Source organism: Harpia harpyja, chromosome 3 (assembly GCF_026419915.1).
Source record: "Harpia harpyja isolate bHarHar1 chromosome 3, bHarHar1 primary haplotype, whole genome shotgun sequence".
NCBI lineage: Eukaryota > Metazoa > Chordata > Aves > Accipitriformes > Accipitridae > Harpia > Harpia harpyja.
This window is the reverse complement of record NC_068942.1, coordinates 72,006,652-72,034,430: the sequence shown is the minus strand read 5'-3', so window position 1 is coordinate 72,034,430 and position 27,779 is coordinate 72,006,652. Positions and strand designations below refer to the sequence as shown.

General features: G+C 37.7%; 3 protein-coding genes across 5 annotated transcripts in view; 2 read left to right on the top strand and 1 right to left on the bottom strand.

Annotated features, from left to right (window-relative positions):
• Positions 1 to 21,216, bottom strand: part of TDRD9 (tudor domain containing 9) — a 93,591-nt gene extending 72,375 nt beyond the window's left edge. For all 3 annotated transcript variants that reach the window (XM_052783330.1, XM_052783332.1, XM_052783331.1), the window contains exon 1: positions 21,008 to 21,216. In XM_052783330.1, the coding sequence (XP_052639290.1) occupies positions 21,008 to 21,174 (167 nt within the window). In that variant the 5' untranslated portion in view covers positions 21,175 to 21,216. The remainder of the gene's footprint in view (positions 1 to 21,007) is intronic.
• RD3L (RD3 like) lies at positions 11,192 to 15,578 on the top strand. The gene is given in 5 exon segments (XM_052783333.1): positions 11,192 to 11,491; positions 12,390 to 12,479; positions 13,074 to 13,104; positions 13,106 to 13,464; positions 14,345 to 15,578. Coding segments are annotated over 5 exon segments (885 nt in total). The 5' UTR covers positions 11,192 to 11,384; the 3' UTR covers positions 14,643 to 15,578.
• Positions 21,217 to 22,591: 1,375 nt separating the features above from the next.
• On the top strand, positions 22,592 to 26,548 carry ATP5MJ (ATP synthase membrane subunit j). Its single transcript, XM_052783328.1, has 4 exons — positions 22,592 to 22,709; positions 24,334 to 24,457; positions 25,444 to 25,464; positions 26,349 to 26,548. The coding sequence occupies exons 2-4, from the start codon at positions 24,334 to 24,336 to the stop codon at positions 26,372 to 26,374; spliced, it is 171 nt and encodes a 56-aa protein (XP_052639288.1). The 5' UTR covers positions 22,592 to 22,709; the 3' UTR covers positions 26,375 to 26,548.
• The last annotated feature ends 1,231 nt before the right edge of the window (positions 26,549 to 27,779 follow it).

Here is a 27,779-nt window from a genome sequence, read left to right as displayed (position 1 = left end):
GATTTTTAACATGGCACTGTGTCACACAGCTCTCCTCATAGAGTAATTCACAGTATCTTGATGCCACAGAGCACCCACCTTCACTGAAAAGGCAAACCCTTTGCCAGCTTGGCTCTGCTACAGACTACTCATTCAGATCAGTCATTATTTCCTCCTACAGGAAACACCAAGTATTTATCACCTCCTGCTGTCAAAGAAATGGCTTCTTATCCTATTTTAACAATATTTTAGGCATAGAGCTAAGGCAATTTTTCCCTGGATCTCAAGTATCCTGTTAACACAGGGTTCAACAGGATTGCATGCATTTGCATAATCAGTACATGAGAAACAGCTGCCTACTTTCAGCAAGCAGACTACAACACTTTTATCACTCAAACCCTTCCGAAACAGCTGGGACAGGGAACACTCCACAACAGGCCTGAATCCAAGGTACAATTCAGAAAAGTTCATACACATCATGTCAGGCTGTTTAAGTAGGTTATTTCACTGAATGTATATTTAACACAAGTAAAACCCAAAAATACAATGAAGGTATCAAAGTCAAGCATTCAGCAGTTGAAAATAACGTAATTAAGCTTGGCCACACAATCTCAATTTGGCAGCATTGTATGCTACAGATTTTAGTGATATAACCAATTATTTTTCATTTCCATAAGACTGCAGCCTCACTGAGTGCACTGGACACGCATCTTCTGACAACAAAACCTGGTTATGCAGTAAATACAACTTGTCCTTCAGTCTTCCACAAGGAAAAAAACCATCTGATTAAGACAGTAAATGCTGTCATGGAGGAGCAGGTGTTACTTGACTGTCAGAGCCCTGAGCAATAGCAAGGAAATTACTTCAACAAAAAGCTTCTATTGAGGGGTAGGACCGTGTTCCTCATTTGCTGTAAAGACCTTGCAGAAGCATCAGTATTTAAGCAGCAGCTGAAGTCAGCTAAGAAACAGTTTTATATAATACCAGATATATTCAACTAAATGCTCCTGGAGATGGAGTATTAAGCATTTCAAAAAGGGCTCATGGAAGTATGGATGTGCTTATGACCTTTGCTTGTACAGCTCCAGGAAAACAAGGACAGTATGACCTTGGTGATTTGTGAAAATACATCAATTTTTGTTTGGACATCTGGATATTTTCTTTCAGAAATTAGGTTTTCTATCTTCAGAAAACAGCATGCAGTAAATAAACCTCAGGCTACACAATGAATAAAGAAGAAATATTTAATAGCCAGTCATTAAGAATGAACATTGCTCACTCGATGCACTGAATCAGGCTACAGTCTTGGGGAAAATAATATGCAATTGAAAAACTACATATGGGCATATGAAATGAACGAATAACCTTCATTACATCATTTCTCAATGTTTTAATGCTGAACTTTGCAGCTTTAATAAAATTAAAAGCCTACAGAATAATGTTATTTTTTAAGCAAAATAGGAAAAAAAAAATCATTATGAAGCCCTTTGGCACTCTCTTAAGCCATCCGAATGATACAATCCTTTCAAATAATCATTAATAAGCCATCAGTACGAGGTATGATCCTATATATACCTGGACAAACAGAAAGGGATACAATATTTTTTCTAATGAGTTTCAACAGACATTTGCTGACAGCAAAGGAATGACAAGATTCATAAAATTCAAATCCATTCCAGGCTAGGAAAGGACACTAATGAAGGGACTTCTCTGGATTCTACTTACGAAGTGTGTGTCTGTCCGATCCACCAGTTCTCTTCCCCATTACTGTTCCGTCTGACACAGTGAAAACCCACATTTGAGTACACCTGCCCTGTTATAGCATATATTCTTCAGGCTTTCCAGATTCCAGCCTCTGCACTCACCTACTTTTAGACTCCCCCAGGCCTTTTGATCTCTCCAAAACATTACAACATTGGCAAACAACAGCTTTTCAGCTGCATATATGAAACACATTCAGAATTTTACCAAATTAAGAGGCTGTAAAAAGCATTTTTGTGACTCTAACACAATTACTGAAAATTTAAAGTTATCAATTTAAGGAAATGCCAGAGACGTTAGATGTTCTGGTTTTTATTCCTTCCCCCTCATTTAAAAAAAGGTGACAGTTTGATCTCACTCAAATCAAGGGCACATTTCATCCTCAAAAATGGCCAGATTTCTGTGGCTGAACCTGCAAACATATGACATTATGTCCACAGTAAATGGACAAAGGCAGACAAAATTTTAAAGTGCTGAGAACACAATCAATCAACAAGTAACTCTTGGTATGTCCTAGCATCTGTAAAACAATACGTCAGCTACCTATGAAGGTGTACACATCTCAAGACCTACCTATTTCGGAAAATACTCTCATAAGAATGGGAGCTTTGAGCCTGACAAGCAGCAGCCAGTAGGAGGCTTTCTGTCCAGGCAAAAAGGTAGTACACAGCACACCTCTTTTTGGAAGAGAATCAACACTTTTCTTAGGAGATAACAGGATACTTTCCTTATTCTTTACCATGTGGTTTAACTACTATAACATTTTTCTGAAGTGTGACTGATCTTGGTATGTGTGACTACTTAAACTAATTTTGAGCATTTAATTGGGACAAAATCTTTTTAAATATTTATTTGGGTTTAAAGGAAAATTCAGTTTCATAAACAAAATTAAATACAGCTGCCACTTCAGGGGAATTACTAGAAGGGAAACACAGTTTAACACCAGAAATTGTTGACACATCCAATTGTAAATACTTTCAAATACACTGAGGGTGCCTTTCTTTAAATAAATTCAGCTAGAGAAAGGTCTTACTTTTCCTCAAGCTACAGAATGACCTCTAATAAGTCAACAAGACCATCATAACAGAGTACATTCAGTAAATTTTTGTATTTGAGCATCTGAAATATTAACCAAGCATTTCTGCATACACTTAGTTATCAAAAATAGAATCAATTGCCCAATCTCAACCACAACTGTGACAGGTAATTTGTCTGGCTCTTTTCAGTGACATATACTACAATGCCAATGCATACACTGAACACAGTCTCTAGAAGTGATGCTCAAAAAAAGCTTTATTAAATGAACAGATACACAGAGCCTTACTCTCTGAAAAAACTAACACTGCTTACGCAGCAAACCTGATTGTATAAAGAAAATATTCAAGTATGTAATGAAATTCCAAGGATTAAGATGCTTGCTTATCCAATTTCAGATAACTTTCTATTCACATTTAATTTTGAGGTAGAAGTTCCTATTCAAGGCCATATAACTCCAAGAACATTTCCATCTTAGAGACAAACAACTGAAAAATCCAAGCGTTCTAGGGCTGTGTTTTAGAAAAGTCTTATAGATGTACTTTTTGCTTACTTATGTTCTGCATCATTTGACACAAAAACCCCTGTTCACATGGGGCTGGGAGCTGAACATAAAACTACTGTCACTCATTTCACAGATCACAAGAGAAAGACTGCCCTAAGTCATGTCTTCTATCACACACACAAGCTGTCCACCTACTTAGAGGTCTTTGGAGGGGGGAAATCGCTTGAAAAAACACTTAGACTTACAGCATACAGAGCTATATTTTGCTGTACAATTTTAGTACGATATATACAGTAGACTGTTTCAAAGCCTCTCTTCTGAAACTAAAATAATGTGACACTTTACATAACTGAACATTTGCAATGACAGTAAATAACCTTCCACTGGGTTTATTGAAGGACATACTAAAAATTACTTTCCTTCTAACTGGCAGTTGGCGTTCCATACTTTTAGAAGACTGGTGTTACCTGCAGAAATACACTAACTTTAAAGAAATAATGTACTGTCATTCAAAACTCATAATGTTTCAGTTGCAAAAATAGAAGACTATTAATAGAATTCAGAATAAGTGAAATCTATTAAATACTAAAATACAGATTTTACAAAGTGATTTACAGATTATTTTAAGAATCTAAGAATCAACGAGGTACATGCTTTTTTCCACTCGAGAGCTGTTCTAAAATGTAATTAGCTAGATTTAGTGATAAAGTCTTCATATATAGGCATCCTAACGGCTTACACTGCTCTTCCTCTCAGCAGTTATTCAGAGCTCCTGTTTCAAAACCTTAACTAGCTGGGGAGGAGGAGAGAGAGAGAGGGAGTGCACTAAAACTACTGTGCAAAATCCTGAAAAACTCAGAAGCAAACTTTTGGATTTGGATAGATTGTATAAACTCAGGATAGATTGTGTAAACTCAGTATCTCAGAAATATTTCTTCTATGTCAAACTAACAGCTCTGTAAGAACCTTCCATCTTCCACCTTGCCCACAGTTAAAAACCAAGAAAAGTAACAACCACAAATGCCAAAATAAAACAGCCCAAATCCTCAAATTTACTGTCTACTGCTCTGGGATTTTATGCCAGTGGGGGAGACTTAGATTTACTGCTGGGCTTCAAAGAACTGGACCCTTCTTGGAAATGAGCTGTTGATGAGCTCCCCTTTCTGCAGCCATAGCTCAAATAGGGATGTTTGGAAGAGGGCAGCTATTACCTGTGGCAGATGGTGACAAGCCACACAGCAACTACCTCTCCACCACACATGAAACAGTTAATTTTGTAAATTAATGTTGTTATAGTTAGTTATGAATTAGCAGTTAGATGGGTGTTCATATTTATTAACTTAAACCAAAAGCACAGTTCCTCTATCAAGCATTGTTTCTTATCCTTTAGCAACATTCACAAAGCGTCTACACCCCTTAAAACTTCAAAATTCATCCCTTCCTTCTAACCACAAAGGTAAGGAACTTGGCCAAACAGCAAAAGCAAAAAAAAAAAAAAAAATCCCCATAACAAGAAGATGGAAACAAAAGCATTTGGTTATCAACTTGGTAAAATCCAGCTTAAATAAATATCTGAATAAAATACAAGTAAGAGACTGCACTGAATTAAAAAATGCCCATGAAGACCAGTATCAAACGCAAGATCCCCTCAATTTCAAACTGACACCTGTAACTCCCCTACCTATTAGTGAAGTGTCACCAGCACCAGAGAAATTAATGCTACAGACAGTCCAACTGGAATAAATGAGCTTCAAGTATGTCCTGATTTTATTCATCACAGCAACAGAAGTACAATGATAGCTTACACAACTTTGTCAGTTAACACTGTTAAAAGAGAATTATTACTGTTGTTAGCTGTCACAGCAAAGGACGAAACAAGGATTCTTACCAAGAGGCCTCTTGTTTAGGCTCATAGCAAGCTTTATTCATAGTTGTTAAAAAGTGAAAGCAGTAGTCAAATGCTGTCTGAAGCGATCAGAGGAGGTAGACTCACCATCTGTCTGCAGCCCAAAACAGCTACGAGTTGTTCTGTCAAATCAAAAGAAAAAACGCACTGCAAAGTTGATCATTAAATCCAAAGAGCTGGGCTGTGTTTGTAAATGGAAGCAAATCATCCAACCTGCTAGCTACGGATAGCTACAAAAATGAAATCTCGCTTTTCTCAGATGCCTGGTAGCATTGGTAACCCTTCTATGTAACTGTTCTGGGGCTGGCTGGGATAGAGTTAATTTTCTTCATAGCAGCTCCATGACACTGTTTTAGATTTGTGACCAAAACAATACTCCTAAAACGAATATTTTAGTTATTGCTGAGCAGTGTTTGCACAGCATCAAGGCCTTCTCTGTTTCTCACACTGCAGTCCCTCTGTGAATAGACTGGGGGATGCGCAAGAGGTTGAGCGGGGGCAAAACCAGGCAGATAACCCAAACTAACCGAAGTGGTATTCCATGCCCTATACTGCCATGCTCAGCAATAAAAAGGGAAAAGAGGGAAGTTTCAGTTAGGTTTGCCATCTATTGCTCAGGAACTGGCTGGGCATCAGTCTGCTCGTGGGAGATGGTGCATGACTGCCTTTGCATCACTTGTTTTCTTTCTCTCTTCTTCCACTTCTTCAAACAGTTTTTATCTCAACCCCAAGTTTTCTTGCTTTTACTCTTCCATTCCTCTACCACCATCCCACTGGGGGTGAGCGAGGAGTAAGCGAGGGGCTGCGTGGTGCTTAGCTGCCTACTGGGCTTAACTCACAAGAATAAAGTATCAGCCCTTCACACAAAATCCAAGCCAGCAAACCATAGTATGTGACTGTATTACCCGCAGATGCTAACAAAGAAATACAGAACATACACCACTATGCCAATGTGTTGAAATGTTAGCTAGCTAGCAATGGTTATGACCTGCTATAAACACTTTTGGTCAAGTAAGAATGATGATGATAATTTCTTGGTGTGTCATTATCAGTCTCACTATAAAAAGCACTATACTTCTTGCCTCTTTCAATTCCAAGAGTCAATAGCATCTCGGATGGTACAGATGCCATAAAATCTTCCAAAGTAAAGAATAAGAAGCTTCTCCTCTACCTGTTCTCACCATTGGTCACACATTGTTGCTCACATCATCAGTGCAATATTTGGTTAAATGGAAGTGTTTTTCAAAGGTTTCACTTTTACCTAGCATCACTTCAGTGAGGCAGTTCAAAAGCACATGGCATAACAAGACAGGAGAGCTGTGCAGCACCAGCAACTTCTCAGTTGGCTTTCTGTCAAAAAAAATGCTGTCCAACAGCACACTCAATCAGCACAAATAAATATTCAATTTGTAGTTCTTACAGATAGGCATAGTAGTAGCCCCAGGTTTAACTGGATTGCTTTTTTATTACAGGACCTGGTTGTCAGTTATGAAGTTCCTTTGCGTATGTGATGTTAAGACACATATGTTAGGACTAAAGTCTTCTTGTTGTACTCAGAGCTGACTTGGATTTGCAGCTTTTTTCTCCCAGAATATGGTTACACAACAATCCTCGTTCACAAGAAAACACTACACCGAGAAAACAGCTGATGCCCATAGAACTTTTCTTTGTGAGAATTTCATATTTTGCAAGAATGGTAAGTCTGTTTCAAGAATATGCCTCCTGCATGACAGCAAATTATTTATTACAGTAGCATTGAAAGATCATAATCAGAATGTAAAACTTAAGCACACCTCATGCAAATATCTAACTTTCCTGTGCTAAAGAGATTATTTTACTTAGTTTTTTTTTAAAAAGCTTTCAAAAGATTTCAGAAAGCATCAGACAGGATAAAATAAACATCTTCTGTCACCTCTTTTTAACTAAGAAACACTACCATGTCATTAACAGTCCCATCTTCTAAAGTAGCTGGTATTAAGGTTAGTTATGATGATTTTCAAGTAAGGATCAACTTTTCTCTAAAGCTACTGCTTATACTAGAGGAAGTTTCCTGTAAACATCCACAAAACCACCTCACTGTTACTCTTCAAGTACTCCTCTGGACTTATGCTTTGCTATTGTATCAACAAAGCTAAAATCCAGGTATTTTCAGCACCCTCAGAACACACACCCCACGTTGACTCATTCTGTTTCCCTGTGGTAAGTTTCAGCTATTTAAATCTGCAAGTTGTCTGTTGTACTTACATCACAAGTATATGTAAATATTCTTACTCTGTAGTTGTGCTATGCCTTCAACATAGAGCAGAGGGCTCCTAGTTGGTAAGGTACAAAGCTGTAAGACCATTGACAAGGAGAGGTCCAGAAGTTTTAACCCTGAAGAAATTTAAAAGCAAGCAATACTTCTATTTAAGTAAATGTTAAACCTTTGCAGCCTCACACCAGTTATTTGATTCCAGAATATCTTAATCATAAAGTTCCCCCTCATAATTGTGATGTCTGTCAAACAGGAAGAGGCAAAAGAGGAATTCCTAGAACAGATGAGACATTTTGAGTACCAGACATTTTCAGGTTAAAGATTAGAGCCACTAACAGGACTTCCACACCTTTACACCAAGCCACACAGGTGGCTGAACAAAACCACTTTGAAACTGAGGGTTCTCACAGCAAGTGTTGGGTTCAGATGCATCTCCAATACAAAACACACCCAGAATGTAGCTGCCACCATGGATGCAGCACTATCTTAGAAGGAATCCTTTAAAGATGACATGTACTAATACCACACTAGATTGATGCTCCTTTCCCCTCAATCAAGTAAGAACCAGTAACAGACTCCCTAAACATGCTTCCTACTAACTAGAACGAATCAAGCAGTAAATGGAATGGCACCTCATACTTAATTTTTTTTAAGAGTAAAAGAGAATAATAAACAGAGCACATGGCCCCAGTAGGAACTGTTCTGCCACACACACCAGGGCATGCTCGTTATTGACTGGTGATCCATAGAGTCAGTCATTAAGAAGATCACCTTCTAAATTAGAGGCTGTGTCTACATTTACTGAAGGCAGTAGGGAAAAATGCCCACACCCCTCCATATTAATCTATTCTAGAGTAATTTCATTTAAATTATGCTTACTTTGTGTACTCATATAACTATGGGAATGTAAGTTAAGATACCTCAATGATTCCTCACTTCTGTATTTGTAAGCCAAATGTCATGAAACCAGCACAGCTAAAAGCCATGGGGAAACCAAACATATTCACCATAACCTGTAAGAAATCCTCGCCACAACAAAGCAGTCACTATTGCAGAGATGCATTTAGATTGCTCTATCATTTCATGTGTGGTTGTCTTCACTCACCTGAACTGATGCAAAAGTTTAACAACCTCCTTACACACAAGCTCTGTCACACAAACCTCTATTTTAGATTGCCTAGTTCTATTCAACCACGCTTACAGTGAAGCATTTATTCTTCATATGGTCTGAAGGCACAGGAGACAAGCCAATGCATGGCCATGCTAGATGTATTCAGAGCTTCTCCACAGGCCTCAATTTCTACTGTTATTTCAGAAAAAGGCTTCTGAAAAGTACACGAGTATTTTACTTACATAGCTAGAGTAATCTGCAGTGGAAACCATACACACAATGCAATACAATCATTTAGTTACTGCTTATGGAATTGCTAGAAAAAGTATTTTGTACTCTCTTAAGAAAGAGGAAAAAATGAGATGTTCCTCTTTTCTCCTTCCCTTGTCTAACACCTCCACAAACCAGGTTACACATTCTCCTAACCGACTGAGAAACATCATGTCAAATGGCAGAATTGACAACTAGTTCAAAAAGTAAGAACTGTTTGGTGTGAACCTCCCGTTTACTTGGGATTGGGTGGAGAATAACGACTACAGGAGAAAGATGACGACACTGACACTTTGGAACACTTTTTTTTTTTTGGCACCAAGTAGTCCACAGGATAAAAATAAGCTATCACTGAGGTTTTAAAAAGTCTGTTCTGTACATAACCATTTTAAAATAGAAAGAAATAACCTGTGTGTCTTACACAGGGATGCAAGGAAAGAGATCCAATTTTATCCACTGGCTGCCACCCTTATCTCCTTATCTATCCAACCAATTTTCAATTAGCATGTGTTCTTGTAAGGCTATTTTTTTGGAATAAGGCTCTTTGCTGATGAACCTGGACCTGCCATAGCAAGAAAGTAAAGACCACTAAAACTGTCTGAATTGATTTATGAAACGAAATCTGCACTTTGGCTCCAGCAACTCTTGCTGCTCCCTCAGTTCAATTTGAGAACAGCACCAGAAAACAAGCCTAAAATATGTTACAGAAAAAGGAGTGGTTATATTAAAGAGAAAGCATAAGAAATGCTTATTTGAAAAGAGACCCCTTCTGATCTACCTACATAAGAGGAGGTGTCATTCACTGCAGTTCAAAGAAAATTATTAAGTTATAGAAACAACAGATGCTTAAGGAATTCATTACATTACTTGCCTCAAAAATCAGAAAAACAAAGTTAAAGGAGGTTGAAGGAAAGTTTTTTAAAGAAGTTCGAAGAATCTTCAATTTCCATTTTATATTACACACAAAGACAATTAGGGTTAATTTACAGGAAAAAAGCAATTAGCAAACAATGCTCTGCTGCAGTGGCAGAGTAAATTATGGCTTGTTAAAAAAGACAAAAATTATTCATCATTATATAACTAATGCTATGGTCTCACTCTAGTATTATGTGTTTTAGTCACTAAAACCAGCAAAGAAAAAATTCAGAAAAGGGAAACTGAAACTATAAAAATATTGTTTTGGTATGCTACAGTAAGAAAGCAAAAGTGGTAGGACTGAAACTTTTAGAAAATTTACGTGAGTAATGAGATGAAATGCCACAGACGAGAGATTCAGAAGCTTAAGACCATAAACCACTTTTAAAAACACAGCATCTCTGAAAATTTACAGACTGAAAGAAAACGCAAGATTGCTAGATGAATGTTAAGGAGACCAAAACATTTTTTCCTCAATAACGAGTCAAAGAAGGGGGGGAGGGGTGGGAGGAGCAAGAAACCTAAAGATAAATTAGTAAAGACTTCACAGCATTTTTAATTTTATTATTGTAATTTTAGGAACTGCCTAAAAATTAATGAGAGGAATCAAAATATAGCCTTCCCTCCCCCAGTTACATCATAACAATAACTCTAGTTACTAATAAAGGTAAACTCAGTAATGCCTTCAGGGAACAGACCCACTATCAGCCAAAGTCAAGCCAAAACTTCCATCCTGACACAGCACTGCAGAACCACGAGTACATTTAGGGACAGTTGGATGGAATTTTAACTCTCCACAAAGCTTCCAGGATTAAACACTGGCTAGCAACTGCATAAAATACTGCTCTACTTTTAAGTTCCAGTTCCCAATACCAGCCTCACATGAGCAATCATCTCTTCCTGAATACAGATCTGAAATGCATACAAAAGTAGAAGCAATACAAATCTTCAGCTTTAATGTTCTCCTACCAATGGAAAGATAAATATCATTCTCAGTATCCTGCTTCACAAAATTTGATGATGCAACCAAAGATTAGGTAAAAAACAAAAAAAATCCTGTTGTAGGTTTCTCAATTAATTTGCACACCTTCCAGTATGCATCTCTAATTTGCAAAGACACTACAATGCTTTTATACTGTACAGCAGTTTACTTTCAGATTTGATACAGTGGAAAAAAAAGTGGTGACATGTTAACTGTGCTGTAAAGGAGGTGGCAAGGAGCATTTTAATTTCATCTGAAAATCTGTCAGGACAGTTCTGTCACCATAAACCTAGCTCCCTTCCTTTTTCATAGTACCACATACAATGCAATGTGAAAACCTTCCAGTTGAAGAGGATTAATACTGACATTTGAATTTTTCCAATGTATAAGTAATATCAGCTTTAATAACAGCCATACACGTCATCCTTTATGTTGTATGACATCTAGAACAGATTTACAGAACCCTTGTTCTCCCAACAGTTCAACATACCAGTGGAGGCAAAAAAGTAGGAATGAAAAATACTTACAGGAGCAAAGACAGTCATTAGAACAAGAAAGAGCAGAAGAGAAGGCATTTCGTATACCATGACTACTGTTTAGATTAATAGGAAGAGACCAGATAACTGGAACAGAAAATGGCTGCTTCAGCGACCTTTAGTGTGCACAATGCCATCCCTGAAAATGAATCTTAAAAATGGATATGCTCAAAATACTCATCAAGGAAAGAGGGAGCAGGCAACTGACAGCCAGTTGAGAGGGAAGCAAAGTCTATGGTAAGACTTACAATTCTGGGCTTTTTAGATCAGTTTGACCTCAATTTCCATCTCCTTATCATTCTATTCCTTTAATTAGATTAATGTGTCTTTCATGGCACACCATAGGTGTTACAGACTGGCTACTTTAAACACATTTGAAATGTTAATTAAAAATGCTAACAGCTATGCATAGTAATGAAAAAGTGTAGTACCATGAGATTGATGAAATTCATCTGGAAGAAGTATTTAATATAGCAACAAAATCCTGAGTAACTGTCAAATAGCTCTTTTCTGTCAACACTCACTTAACAAAGGCTTTAGATAATCTTTACTAGAGAAAGACTATTCTTAGCTGTTTAAAAATGACAGTAGAACAGCCTGATCCCCCTCTAATGGCAGAAAAGTATTCTAGCATCTCAATAGCTTTAAAGTTTAGTTTGATGATAAAAGCAACATAGTTATTTTTAGCACTCTACAGGCATAAAAATACAGCTCTAAACTGTGACCTACAGCTACACACAGCCAAGCATCACATCATACGACAGCCTTAACTTTAGCTAGAAGCACATCTGTAGTTGCTTCAGACTATCATTATTCATCTCACTACCAACAATACCTTTGGATGGATTTAGCAACAAGCATTTGAAATTGTTACCATCTTTTTTTAAATTGCTGCCATCGGCAGAACTCAATTCAAAGGTAGGAGATCTTAATGGACTTTGTAGAAAGTATTTGAAAGACCATGTTAGGTTAAATGGATTACTAATTCTCTCTGGTACAGAGGATGAAAAAGAACCTTAAAAGCAGAAAAACTTAAAACTGTCATATTCAGTAGAGAAAGTCATTTTTCTAAGCACAGTTTGAGTAAATGAAAAAAAAAAAAAAAAAAAAGAGAAAAACCCTTGTTTTCTTCCAGCAGTAGTAACAGCCTGGAAACAGGATATGCTAGAATAAGAGACCTTCAAGCAAACTCACCAGAAACAACACTGTTCACAGACAACTGCAAAAGGTAATTTATATTATTTTATTCCAATTAAGTATGCTTGTGTCTGCATGATCTGTAACAAACTGCAATTTAAAAGCCTACTGCACCAGATTTCTATTTCCATATTATGTAAACAAGAATTTATTTAAAATAAAAATTGATACTGAAGTTTTAAAAACAGATCACAGAGTTCCAGCACTTAACTTTATTTAATCACTTTCAAAAGTACAGGTAACTTCAAATTTTCAAGGTTTGGGGTTTTGTGTTTTGTTGGGGTTTTTTTTTGTTGCTGTTGTTGTTTTGGGGGAGTTTCTTGTTTGGTTGGTTTTGAGGGTTTTTGTGAGGCTTTTTTAGGTTTTTTTTTGGTTGGTTTGTGGCTTTTTTTTTTAAACCATATGTACTACCAGGATAAAAAATGAAATATTTCCGAGATGATAGATAGGCACTTTTAAATGCTGTAAACTTCACACAGTTATATTAACTCAGAAAAAAGACGAAAAATATTATAAAATGTAAGGCTTGACAGATTTAATTATGGCTTGGCGATTATTGTTATCACTACCTATATTGTACTGCAAAATATTTTAGGATCACTAATAAAGTCTTTAAACATTCAGCTGCTAGGAAGGAAGTCTACAGGTATAACTAACTATTAGTCGGACAGAAATAAGCAAAATCTACTTCCCCCCCCACCTTACAGCTTAAAAATGCCACTTTTTGGCTGGATGAAATGGTCAAAAAATGATTCCTACAAACCCACAAGATATCCTGGATCAGAGGTAGTTACAAAAACCCTACTGAGGGAATTGAAATGGCACCTGAAAGAGCGTGAAAGATTAGTGCAAGAGATTGAAAATGAACAGAAAGTCCAGAAGACTGGCATGGATTACAACTGGCTGAAGAACTACCAAAACCCTCAAGCAACAATTCCAGCTACTGAGCAACGGCAGCTTGAAGTTCTGTGTTCACAAATCCAGCCTTGCCAAACAGGAACTGTTCTCAGCAGGTAATTGTTTCATATTTCTCTAACTTTGAGCACTCTATCATAAGTAAGATGTTTCTTCTACCTAATGCAAGCTTATATTTGGCTCTGATTTTCCTTCCAAAATAACAATGACCAACAACTGGAACACATTTTTACACGTGTTTTAGAAATTACGTCTTTAATATGTTGTACTTGAAGGAAGTTTTTAATCAGAATTTTCCTGGTCTAATCCAAAACAAGGGAAGTCTCACATGTTTAAACATGTGACCTCTCAATACATTCAGTTTTTCCTCTGTTATTTATCCCCAGTATTTATAAATTAGTAACCCAATAACCAAAAATCAAATTAAAGCACTAATGCAATGTACTGTTACGCAGAAACCCAGCTTCACTGTCCAAAATACCTGAAAGCTTCTAAAACTAGCAAATTACTGTAAAAAAAAAAAGAGAAAAAAAAATCCTGTTTTTTAAAAACAAACAAACAAACAACACCCCCCATTTTACAAAGAAAAATTCTCCTATGCCTGTATTTTTAATACATTTTCTAGGGACACGTAGAAACGTCAGACCAAGCCTATGTGCCTTCTAAAGCCCAGAATATACCTAAGGGCAAAGTCAGTTTAAATCAAGTTACCCAGATGGGCCAATTTAAAAAAAAAAAAAAACAAAAAAACCCCATACCAAATAACAATAGCTTTCAATCCTCATAATAGCTGGACCACATCCAGTGCATTGTTAAATAATATTTGGGGGGATGTGTGTGGGGAAATGTGGCAGCAAGGAATAAATGACACCAGAAGGCAGTCATTTCCTCCTCCTTCCCCTCCCCTCAAAAGGCGAGAGAAGAAACAGAAGAGTTTTCAGTGCTGATGATTAGATTTCAATTTTTGTTTGTTTCTAGATTTCGTGAAGTTTTGGCAGAAAATGATGTTTTACCCTGGGAAATAGTCTACATATTCAAGCAAGTTTTAAAAGATTTTCTTACTACCACTGAGAGAGAAAACCAACAAGATCAACTGGTAGATGCATGGAATACAAATTGCTCTGAACATTTCAGCCTGCGTGGAGACAGTTCTAACAAATCGGACAAAGATGAAATCCCCACAGTCTCAAGTTATGTCGACAAAAACACACAAAGCATGTTTCCCACCTTCTCTCATAGAATCTGGAATCTACCCTATTACTACCCATCAAGTTAAGTTGGTTTGTTTCTTTCAAAAAGCTATGTAGCTGTTTGCATTCCCTTTTTGTCATTGCCATCCACAAACATAGGAATAAGAAATGTGACATGCTCCCCTTTTTTCCAAGTTCAGAAATTAAAATCCTTGATCATAGCTAGTATGCAGTAAACAAACTTTAAATAAGAACTCTCCTTTTATCTTTATAGTTCCTTAAAGATGTTGTGTTTGAAGGCACCTTTTAACCAAAACATAAGATGTTTCTGAAAAAACTGTTAAGCATTTTTTTTTAGCCATATACAGCTAGACATATTTAAACAAGAAAGACTGCTTTCCATATTTTGAAATAGAATCAATCCACAAAGTGTTAGGCAAAACTTCTGTACTTGTTACATACGTTTTAAGCTCTATGGGAACTTTATACCGTGTAAGATAAATGGTTTAATATAATATCAGTTATACCAAATAAACTCGTAAATACTTTTTGGAGGTGAATAGTTATTTCTCAACTTCAAGAATAAGTTCTAAAATGAAAACAATGTCAGAAATTGTAACACGCTGCATGTACTGTTTCTGTATTTTTTCCAAACTTTGCTCTGCACCTCCTGAAGTACTGTGAAGGCAGACAACTAAATGAAAACATCAGATATTTAACAGCATTTAACAACCAGCTCTCTAATCTTCAAGAAATTAATGAATTATTTTATTTCAAATAGTTGTACTTTGTCATTTGACTTACTGGAAGCTATCCTAAAACCCAGACTCTGCATTAAACTGAAACGTTTTGATCAAACCAGGCAGTACTTTTCTAGAATAGCAATAGCATCAACAGATCATTCATTTCCAAAGCAACAGGCGATCATTTTAAATTTAACCAAATTTCATGTTTTTCAGTAGCCATCATCTGTCACTGTGGGTTCATAATAAAGTTTTACAAGACTAAGTGGATATGTAGCGGTTACGGTCACAGCAGACAATTAGAGCAGAAAATCAGTGAAAACATATGCTAGAACTCAGTTTGCTACATTTCCAATTGGGCTCCAATCACTGCATGTAACAAATTTTTACATATGTTATGTAACCTCTTCATCTCCAGATTTCCTTTTAATGTCTGCTACATCATAAAAAATGGGCAAGACTCACATGGCCCAATTCACAAAATGGACTATTTTGCAAACACAGATGAAAACTGCTTCCTCTGATATTTTGTTCAAACATACTGAAGAAGACAATCAGATTTCCTCAAGTTGGTAACATAAAACTGAAAGATACTTCCTTATGCTCCACAGTTGTGTCCCCCACCCAACAAAGAAGTTACTAATAATGCAATATAAATTGGGTGAAATAAATGGCACAATATTTTCATAAAAGATAAAAATACTATTTTGAAAAACCTTTGGAAACTTATAATCTAGAGTACATTTCATGTAGAAGAGTGGAACATAATATACACAGAACGTGAAACAATCAGAACTCTTGCATACACCTAACTTGCAAAACACTGGAGGACTAGAGTGAATCAGTTCCTACAGGTTTAGAGTAATAAAAAATTGCAACTCAATACCAAAAGTAACTGCGCCCTCTACTTCCCTTTAACTAAACACACAAAACTTCACAAGCCTGTGCAAACGCATTGTATCTGCACTCAGAGCTGTTATAAACTCTTTGCCCTCCTTTTGTGCAGTTGTCAGTTTGCGGATAAATAACAGAAGTGTTGATCTCAACGTACTCTGCCCTACTGATGCAGAATAAAGAGTATCAGATTCTTTTCATGCATGTCTAAACAATCCAGACATGGATCCCTGCATGAGGGCAGGAATCGTTTGAAAGAAAGGTTTTTCATCAGTTATAAAGCTCCCCAAGGAGTTAAACTTCAAGTACCTTTTCCATAGGAAAGAGAGTAACGGGTACTGAGCATATAAAAGGCATTAGCAGAATTAATCTTACATTGAGAATTAACATGCACAATGCTGGTTTCAGAAAATAATTTGTATTTGGTCAAATGTACAAGACTCCTGCAACAGCAATTCACATAAATTAGTTTCTTTAAATGGTACCCTCACAGCTTTCTATTGAAGAATGGGTGAAAAAAGCATTAAATTTTAGCTTCCAAATTTTAGTTTATGGAAAATGGCAGGCCAGTAAACATGCAAGGTCCACTTACCTTTATGATCATCAAAAACAAGTGGGGAAAAAAACCAAACAACAAAACCAAACCACAACCCCACAAGATGACCACAGATACAACTTACCCATTCTTCATAAATTTCACTTCAATTTCACTTTAATATAAGCAAATGCAGTCTTCTAAGTCCAGAAACAAGGACAATCAACTACAACATATGGTAAAAGGCAGTCACTGAATAATAGTTAAAAAAAATATCTAGGCATTGTAGCCAATTCAATGTTAAATCCCAAGGCAATACTAAGGAAATGCACAAAAAGGCTTACCTACTTTTATATGCATGTTTTATTGATAAAACTGATACTACGTTACTGCATCCAGTTCTAGTGTCCACACTTGGGGGGAGAGGGAGAAACCAAACTGGGAACTGGAGCAGGTACAGAAAAAAAATTATCCAAAGGCTGAAAAAATGCCATCCACTAAGACCTCACTTCATCTGTTTTTCAAATACAGAGATGAGAGGTAACTTTATGGAATATGAGCACTTTCATCTGATGAAAAGTATTACATACTCTCCAGTTAAAAAGCAGAGAAAAGCATAGAAAAAGCAAAGGCGTAAGAGCAAGAAGACAAACTAAAAAAAGCTAAACATATTTTAAAGAAATCTGCTAGGTTTACCACAACATACTACAGAGAGAATCTGTACCTCAGTCCACCAGCTAAGAGAAGCTATTTTCTGGAATTTAGCTTACACTCAGATTTCAACTATATCTGCTAGCAGTAACATAGCTGTAGGCCAGTCAGTCATCATGTGTCCCTGCCGAAAATTACTGAGAACTCAACTGTTTCTTTAAGCACTTTTTATTTATGGCCTACATGATTTGCATGAGGTTATCTGAAATTATATTGTTCCTTACACTAACCCAGTTGGTATTTCTGACATAGGGAGGCAGCTGACACAAATCACTCCGATAACAGAAAGGTGAGTGGTAATAATTTCAAAGGGCAGCAATGTCTCCCACCTGCAGAGGTGTCACGTAGAAAAAACAGCATGCAATGTTTTTAGCCAAATAAGCTGGCTATAAAAAAGGGCTAACTTGGTGAAAGCTACGCTTAGGAAATGCAAGAAATCAAAGAGAAAAATAATGACTTTTTGCACACTTAAGCATTTAAGTGTTTTAATGTGACCCACAATTGTTTTGATAATGAGGAAAGATTTAAGGGTCTAAATTTCTTTTCATTCAGTTAAAAATAATCAGAGGAATTAAAAAGTTAATCAATGAGCTATTTAAGGATCAAAATTACAACCACAATTTCTGAGAACTATTATCTTTCCCCAACAAGCTCAATTACTAAAACTGCTATTCTAGAGGTAGTTCAGATAACAAGACAATCTTAAAAGCCTTGCAAAATGAGGCATCATCAGTAAAGGAGGAGAATACATTCTACATCTCTTTTTAAGGGAGACATAAGGCTTTTAGATCCCATTAGACAGTCTCAGTAACATTTTTGTAAAATATTAGTTATTACACACACTTGTGTGCAATAACACACCTGTTATTACCATTACCAATTTGGTATTAATCCTACACATTCTTACACCTAAATTTAGACAAAAGAAGTAGGAAGACAGTCTCCATCAATAATCATATATTCTGCTTGAAATAAATATAAATAAGTACTTGAAAAATTTGAAATAACTCTGGGTTTGATTTTCGCAAGAAACAAACCAATAGTTTTGAAGGAAATATTAAAATAGACTATTATGCTACAAGCAGCCTCAACAAAAGGAGAGAAATTCTTTTGTTTTCAGCTCTTCAAACTCCTTCTTAAGAAGCCAGTGAATAAATTCTAAGCATTTCCTACTTGAATCTAAACCTTCTCAAGATTCTTCAAGTTCTGCAAAAACTCTCTAAATGTAAGCACACCCCCAGAACTGTGAAACAGAAGCATATATGGAAACAAAATACAGCTAAGCAAACACACCTTCTTGAAGAGGTTCTCTTCATTTTGCTGCACGACACACATGCACCTATCATCGCTGCTCAAAGATTTTACACGTCTAATGATGACAAATTCTGTCCACACTTACATAAATGGCTATTTAGGAGGCATATCCCCCCTCTCTCTTTCTCAGATGGGAAAGAAGGAAAAAAAAAAAAAAAAAGAACCTGTAAAAAATAACTTTTCTCTGTTAACACAATTATCAAACCCCACAATTAGGTTATCTGCTAAGGCTTTTGAGGGGAAAGAGGCATTTGTCTAACCAAAGATAAAGATTTGCCTCTACCTAGGCACAGGAGGCTTGATGAATCTTGCTAATTTCTCCTGTGTTATTTAGTAGATTTCAGTGGTTTAGCGCTCAGTTAGGTTCAAGAATCTGTTGTCAAACCCTTCCCAAATACTAAAATGTTATTGGCACCTAAATAAAGGCTGAGAAATCCCAGACATCTTGCACATACTGGGTTTAGGAATTACATTCATAGTAAATAACCTTAAAAAACTATAAAATTCTGTCTGGTCACTTCTGGAAAATTTTAACTACTTGCATAACCAGTAGCTCTCAGTTAGAGATTCAGAGCTTCCTAATAGCAGCACTTTTACATTAAAGGATGAGAGGGGATAGATATTCTGATGTGGCAGTTTTGTCCTTTCCTTGAAGCAAAGACAGAAACTGACAACAGTCTCTCCTGAACTCTCAGAATATCTGCTGTTAAGATGTTATGCAAAAGGTTCATTCTTTCTTAGAATCCTATGTACACCCTTTAAGAGAGTTCCTAACCATACTGCTATACATCACACAGGAAAAAAATGACACTCACTCTAGACTGTACCTCCAGCTAATTTTGAAAAAGACTGTAGTGTATGGAATTGTATACACAACACTTTTCTATAGCAACCACGGATACACTAACCAAATCTGATCTAAATACTAAGATTACTATGCACTGCCCAACACATTCCAGTTTGGGCAGCATCCAGAAGAAAGTATTTTTTTGTTTTCAAGATCCAGACACTACTGAAAACCAAATGTACCTGGCTGCTATGCAAATACACATACAGTTCTCCTCCTTGGCTGTAAAGTCTGCCATCTGAGATTAACACACATCCAAGGAGTGACATGCCAATATACCCTGAACTAGCTTTACCCTGGTAAATGCTTCAGATAGGTCACAAGAGCAATAAACATGCACAGTTTAGTTAGAAAACACATAGCAGTCGATTCAGGAAAACAGACTGTAAACTGCTGCTCACAGAAAACAAAAGTTCCTATAGGGAAACAAACAGAAAGATTCAGTTTGAAAATAACTGCAAACATCTGCTGTAAGTGACTCAGTATCTCAACTGCTGGAAGACTGCTGACTGGAGAGGAACATAAGAAGGGAGAAAACAGGTAAGAAATAAGTCAGTTTTTCACAAATTTGTAGCATTAAATACCAAATTAAACTTACTAACAAAGGTATAGGGTAGGTAACACCCACTTATTACTAAGTTTATTTGCTTACGAACTTTGGTATAAATGAAAAGCGCTTAGTTACAAATAACATATGAAACTACTTACCAAATAATTTATGTACTGTAAAATAATTATTCAACATTCAAGGATCTGTCAATGAAAACAACATGAGAAAAGCTAGTAATAGTGCTAAGGGACTATGAGGGCAAAAAAGATCAGCCCAAATCATCAGTGTTGCTCATTGACTTAAAAGTTAAATACATAGAAACACACTCTGTGAAAATATTGTTCCCTAATGAACAAATAAGTTTACTCCTGAATCTCATTTATCACTTGCCACTGCCAAAATTCCTAAGCTACACACCTAAATCAGAATAAACCACGTCTTCTCTAAGACTGTTCCAGTTTTTCACCAGCACTTGCCAGAATTTCATGCCAGCGCTAATGCACTTCAGAGAAAGCAAATCCCACACATAGCATGTCTAGCTATGATCAAGACAATAGACCTAAGTAGCAAATCAGAAAATAACTTAAGTATTAAACCCACAAAAACACATCTACGCACACCTGAACTACAGCCACAAACATTACCGAGGGTGTTAGGCTGGAAGCCAACAACTGCACCACCCTGGGCCCACGCAGAGTGGAGAAGGGGGGGGGGGGTGGACAGTCCAGACCCTGGGGGCCACAGCTGCGCACATGAGAGAAGGGACACCACTGGTGCCCTCACAGACGGCCCTTCACCCCGGCTGTGAGGAACATCTCCTGGCCACCAAGAGCAGAGGCTCAGCGCCTGGCACTCACCTGGCAGCCGTTAATGGCTCCCGTGCGGCGAGGGGGCCGGGGGGGCGCCAGGGGGGACTACGCGGGGCACCGGCCTGCGCCTCCTCGCCCAAGAACTCGACGGCAGTCACGGCTTTCCCGATGGTGAACCAATCCCTAATCTGCTCCGCGGTGAGCTGCCGCAGCATGATGGCGGCTGCACGGGGCCCGTGCTTCGCACCCCGACTCCCACCGCGCGCCTACACCGCCCCTCTTCCCGCCCTCGGCCCGGCCCCGCCCCTGGCACGTGACCCAAGGGCCAGGCGCCCCCTGCTGTAGCCACAGCTGAGGGGCGGCCACCGCTCTCGTTGGCGGGTGGGCGCCCGAGCGGCGAGCTGGGCCACCCGCCCCGCCGGCTCCCTCCTGTGCTCTTGCCAGGATAAGGCTCCCTCCGTCCTCGGCCAGGAGGGGCGTGGGGTAGTCAGTTTCCCCCCCTCACACCCACAGAACAATGGCCGAGCTGCTCTGGAATCCCAGGCCTTGGTGTCACCTGGAGGAAGTGGCCTACAGGCACGTAGATGCCTCAGCCCTCCTGAACCTGGCACAGCGGGTGCCTGCCGGTCCGCCAGGACAAGGTATTCTATAAGGGACACAGTACAGAAATACTCGGCAGGCTCTTCCTGGTATTGTCCTGGCGTTGGACTTGCCGTGTTCCCTTCTCGGGTAGGAGGAGTGAGGTGCAGATACGGCGAAACGCTGGGGTGAGAGGGACCCTGGGACTGCGTCTGGATTTCTACATGAACTCTGTGAGGGCCCGGCACGGCCCCGGAGCGGCTGAGGGGGCGCAGGGACATGACGGTGTTGCAAATATTCTGATAAATCAAAATTTAATCACAAAGAAGAGTTAGGTGTGATTAAGAAGTAAAATTGTGAAGCATAATGTATAGGATTGTTAAGTTTGAAATGTAGCCATAGAAACTTCAGGAACTGTGTTATGTGTGACTATAGGAACCTTAATATTAAAGTTTGAAATAGCTAACCATGGAAACCTTACCAGGAAGTTACTGGTTTTTCTATGTTTTGGTTTAAGAAAGTAAGGAAACTGTCACGGACTTATGCTGCTTGGAAACCCCCTTACCCTTCCCATCTTGATCTGAGTATCGAAGATTCCAATCAGTAGAGCTAAGTGAAATTGACCAAGGATTGTTTTTAAATAAGAATATTGATAAGGTTATCTAATCAAAGGACCAATCATTATAAAGGTTAAATTTAAGAGCGAGCATAGTATGCATTTTTATGTAAAGAACTTGCGTAACAATGACCTGACAGAAAAAGTCTATAAAAACGGATGGATTTTGATACTAAGTCGGACACGCCTTTGGAGGAGCGATCCCCCGTGTCCCCAGCGCTGCAAGAAACGAAGTGCCTGCTTCTTAACTTCACATTGGTGTTAAGGAGTTTTATTCCGGATTTCGGTAACGACGGGACTCGGTACGTGGAGCGAGGCGGCGGCGGCGGCTGCCGGTGCTTCCCCCGCGCGCTCCAGGGCGTCGGGCGCGGCCGCGGGGCAGGGGAAGGCGCTCTCGTCCTCCGCCGCCGTAGGGGGCGCTAGGCGGCGGCGCCTCTCTTGGTGCGCTGTCTTCCCTCGGTGGCGCCTCCTTTCCCAGCATCCCCCGCGGCGGTAGCGGAGTCCCTCCCTGCTCGGTGACCTTCGCTGACGGGCCGCGCGCTCCCGTCTGTAACGGTGGGTTTCGGCCCAAGCGAGCCCCGCCGGTTGTTGGCAGGCATCGCTCGAGGTGTCTCGGGGAGGCAGTTTGGTTCAGCCTGGGGAAAAGGGGGGACGGGGGAAGGCGTCGGCCATCGGCGCTCGAGCTCTGCCGTTACCTACCCTCCCCCCCCGCCCAGTGCGGATGGGGCTGTGGTCAGGTACCCAGGGCTGAGGTGGGGTCGTGGCGGGGAGGTCTGTGAGAAAGCAAATCCGGCGTTGTTCCGGCTAGATTTCGGAAAAAAGGCCACAACGACGTCGTCCCCGCCGAAGCCTTGGGGAAAGGCCTCGGCCGGGTTTTAGCAGGGTGTTAATTGGAAATAATATTGCTTGTTCTCTGCGTAGCGGTGGGAAAATCCTTTCCTTCCTTTCTGCTCAATCTCCTTGTTTGTTAGTATGTCTTGATATTCTGTTATAGCAGAATGACTGCTATTATGGTACTGTTCATCTGAAACTACAAATACTGGAAATTTTGGGGCAGTTGCAGTGTTTTTAATAGTACTGGTGAAAGCACAACACTGTTTCAGGAAATGTCCACAATAATAAATTTGATTGAAATGTCTGTCCATAAACAAAGATACATGTGGGTTTGTCTATAATTACACATTAATTACCATGAAAATGCTTTCATTTTTCAAGAATTACCTAGATTTTTCCAGTTGTTTTGGCATTGGCTACCCATGCATCCTTTTCTCTTTGATGCTTGCCAAAGGATGCTTTACATTTAGTAATGGCAAATAAGTGAGTAAGCATCACCTCATAGAAGTTTAAATCTGCTTTTGTTTCCTGGGACTCTGATTTACCATATACCATCTATGTGTGTACATAGTTGACTTTATTGGGTTGTAATAAGTGTAAATAGTGACTTTATTGGGGTGAAGCGCTGTATGTAAGACAGTATAACACGTAGTATTTCAGTGCAATGTGGTGCAGATTTGTACTAACGTTGTATGGGAGGTAGGGTAAGCTTTATTTTAAAACATCTTGCAGTTCTCTGTTTGTCTAACAAAGCTGTATAGAAAAGAGAAAAACATCGACAGGCTTCTTGCTCTTGGGGCATACTTTGAAAGTAAAATATTCATAATAAATTATGAAGTCAGTAGCTTAACATCATTTATTTTGCTATTTTGAGTAGAAATTACCATGTTGGGAGAGACATCTTAGCTGTGGGGAAGGGAGGGAAACTAACTTGGTAGTGCAAGGAAGGAGCCTCTCTAGCTTGTCTGGAATGAGACTTTCCTCCTGAGACAATTTGGAAACATTAAAAAGAGCTGTCACTGATAGGGAGAGAGGAGCCTAGCTATTGCTGCTCCGTAAATGCTCTATTGAGTCATCTTTGAACCCTTTTATCAGCTGTAATTTATTATTTTTTATTGTCTTAGCCCATAAATAGTAACCTTAACTCTGAATTTTTATTGCTTTGCTTTGGAATAAGTACTTCTGCATGTTTGGGGATTTTTTTTTTAACCTGTAAACTGCTGCTGATATATATCAGGAGTGTGTATATATATAAATACATATATCTGTGTATATATATTAAAAACATAGCAGGTAAGAATACAGTTCCAAAACTAACCATTGTAAAACTTCTTATACTTTTCAGATGGTGCAGACCATGCTTCCAAAGTCATTGAGAGCCATGAAATTCTACTTCACAACTGTGTATCAAGAAATATGGGTTGGTGTAGCATTAACAGCTTATGTCTATTACAAAATTTCATATGGTGGTAAGTTACACATTATAGTCTTCATTAGCTGTTACTTTATAGATAAGGTTTATAGGTAAGAATATCCTTAATGGTTAGAAATCAGTCATTGAAAACATCGAGCAAATAAGAAATGAACACTCTTACTTAAGGCCAGGTCTTTGCCATAAAATTTACAAGTTTTAATATGCTCAGTGTAGAAGGTTATACTAACAAAAATACTCAAATACCAGTGTAATTCTGCCTACATTATGAAGATTAGGTAACATAGGAATTGGTTTTAAAAACACGCATCTAACTTGCAACGTATAGCCAGAGGCTTCTCCTGTAGATTTGTCCTGAAGGGGAATTAAGACTGTTCTGAACTAGAACATATTTTGATTAGAAGTTTTTTTAGAATCCTTATATTTTTGAGTTTTTGCTCAAGGTGTGCAAAAAAATACAGGTTTTTAAAAGCTTTTTCATAATTCAAATAAATATTTCCAAGGGTGTAGATTGCACAACCTCTTATGACTGTCTTCCTTGTGAAGAATGTTTTCCATCTATTTTTGTCTGATCACTGTGAATCAGTATTTTAAGAGAACAATTACAATGGGAATATAAAATAAGCTGTTTTACTTACAAGGGAAGATTTTAAAGCAAACTGTATTCTTAGCGCTTCAGTTTACATCTGTATGTTGTATGTATGTATATCCATATATTACGTAAAACAGTACCATTCTTTATATGTTTCTTTTGAATTACAGTAGGAGTCTTGATGGGTACAATTTCTAAATGCTTGGAGTCTTGGTTAATTAAAAACAAACAACTTTTAAAAAATCAAGACAACATTTACTGACATGTACCATGGAAAGTACATATTGTACAGTTTTTAAACCTTGTTCAAGCTAAGTTAGTAAATCACAAGTATTATAATCTAATTGAAGTTTATCTGCAAAAAATAAATAGGAAGTATTTTTTTACACTGTCATTGTTCAGCTTGTTTTTTCTTTTTTTTTTTTTCCCAGGCAAAAAAGCAGTGGCAGATAGTAAGTATTAAATATCTAATAATCTGTTGTATTTTTTAAATGAGTGCCATAAAAATGAGCTCAGCATATTTTACGTAAGTTTGGGGTTTAAGTTATGGATTTAGAAAATGTTTAAAGACTACTTCAAAATATGTAGTTTGCGTTGTATTGATGGTTTTATAACCTAGAAACATCTGTGAATCTGCACAGATGCTACCTCTTGTCTTAAGTTGTCCTTTGCATAGGTTTCAGGAGTAGAATGGAAGTTGTGTGCCTTGATTGTGGAGGGGAGGAATTCTTTTAAATAATAGTAACAATCATTTAATGGAATTACTAAAATCAGCATGATCTCAAGAGTAGCTTCTATTTTAGCTGTTAAGAAACTAAGAAGTTTAAACTTGTATTTTGAATTTGTATTTTTATATCCTCTATAAAGTAGTGTTCAGATATCTATGGACAGTTTCTTCTGACATCACATTGGAATTTAGTTTATCATGAGCTGCTCAATCTCAGTTAACTTTCTGCACCATGATAGCCCATTTGCTCCCAGTTGACTTTGTATATGCAAACATTATTTACATTTTAAAATGTGTAATTAGTGAAAATACTGCCCAGTAGACCTAAGGATAATAGCATAAACTTTAATTTAGAAAGAACCATACCAAAACTGAGGAAGAATGGATGTTTGCCTATGATAGTGCTTTTAAAACTTGCGAAAGAGGATTTTTAGTATTGGCCAAGTTTATGTATGTAGTTTCAGGGTTTTGTTTTATTTGACAGGGGAGCTGAATCTGCCAGTTCTTTTGCTCAGGTGTAGATACAGTTGTCTGTACTAGGTTCTGAGCTATGTTCCTGAGTTGATTTGCTCTACTGTTTGAACAGTCTAAATTGTGTCTTTGTTTCAGAGTCCTCTGGTGCTGGCCATCATTAAAGACACCTTCTCTTCTTGGGAGTATGAATTTGGTGGTTCGTCATCTTTACTGTAAATGAAGCAAGTTATAACCATAGGGAAGTCAATTCTAAAACTGTACCTGATCCATCTGCTGTAATTAGAGAAAGAATAAATCGAGTGAGCAACAAGGAATTAAACATGTTGGACAAAGTATGCTGGAGTGTATTGTTAACCTAATTTTTAGAACACAGATATTTTGTTTTCTACAGTTCTTCCAAGTTCCATGTTAAACTTTTTCAATAGTACTTTCAAAAAGACCAACTTTCTGTAACTAAACTTCTTAATAGAATTAGCCAGTATTTCTTACAATAGCATTAAGCCTCTTTTTTTTTTTTCCCCAATTATATCTTTTTTTGGCTAGAACTTTTGAAATACTCCATTTCCTTCTAAAATGTCATTTAATAGTATGCCAAGTGTGAGGACTTAATTCTCAGCTTTTTGTCAACTTGCAGTGCAATAATTAAGGGTACAAAAAGTTGTTTTTAAAGCCTTACTTTTTTTGAAGAGTTCTTAGTTCTGCAAGGTTTAAAAGCAAAAGCTGTATTGTTATTAAAACACAATGCAAAATATTTACAGAGGTTTTTAAAAAGTACATTATTGGCAACTATCTTTTTTTGTCCTTCATATTCAGTAGAGCTAAAGAATTATTCTGAAAGGCTCTTCCTTTAGTCACAAATTTTGCAAAGGAGTAAGTAATAACGTGCATATTGTATGAGAAAATTGATAGTACATGGGCCCTCATCTGCCATTTGAGCTTATGAAAATCTCAGAATTTAAAGGGAATAACAAAATCACGCACTGTGGCAGCAGTTAATACGAGCATAAACAAACATTTAACTGACTTCAAAGAATTTTCCTCTTCCTGATAAATTAGAAGTAATATATGTATTACTAGGATGGGTCATTAGTGGTTTTTGCAGATAGCTGTTAAAATAACTCCATAGCTAGTATTGTACTTTGGAGACTCTGGGAACCTATACTATCTTACAAAAATCAGTTTTTGGAACTGTACGTACTGAATTCAGTACCAAGGATACATAGGGTATAAAACCAAAACTGGACTTCATGTCATGTTTTGTTTAAATTTAGCCTAATCTGCTTTTGAGAAGATTTAAGAGGTTTAAGTCATTTTAATGACTTGATGCTTACGTACATCTTTTTAACTACTTCACTGAAACATCTTAAATCTTTCAGCTTGATTAAAGTTTTGCTTTTCAATCTCTCTGACTGCAGTATCTGGCCATAACTTAAATCTTGTATTTGAATACTCAGGAACTTGAGAACCTTACCTGCTGATGGCAAACATGCCAAACACTGTGTTGCCTTTAATTTCTTCAAAATTTATACTTCTGCTTAAGCTTAATAGCTATACCTACTGTGAGTA

What these genes read in the sequence shown, in the direction of transcription:
- ATP5MJ (XM_052783328.1), top strand. Translation starts at nt 24,334, where the DNA reads ATGGTGCAGACCATGCTTCCAAAGTCATTGAGAGCCATGAAATTCTAC. An exon ending in TTACAAAATTTCATATGGTG is followed by an intron (nt 24,458 to 25,443) that starts GTAAGTTACACA and finishes TTTTTTTCCCAG; the next exon opens with GCAAAAAAGCAGTGGCAGAT. An exon ending in CAAAAAAGCAGTGGCAGATA is followed by an intron (nt 25,465 to 26,348) that starts GTAAGTATTAAA and finishes TCTTTGTTTCAG; the next exon opens with AGTCCTCTGGTGCTGGCCAT.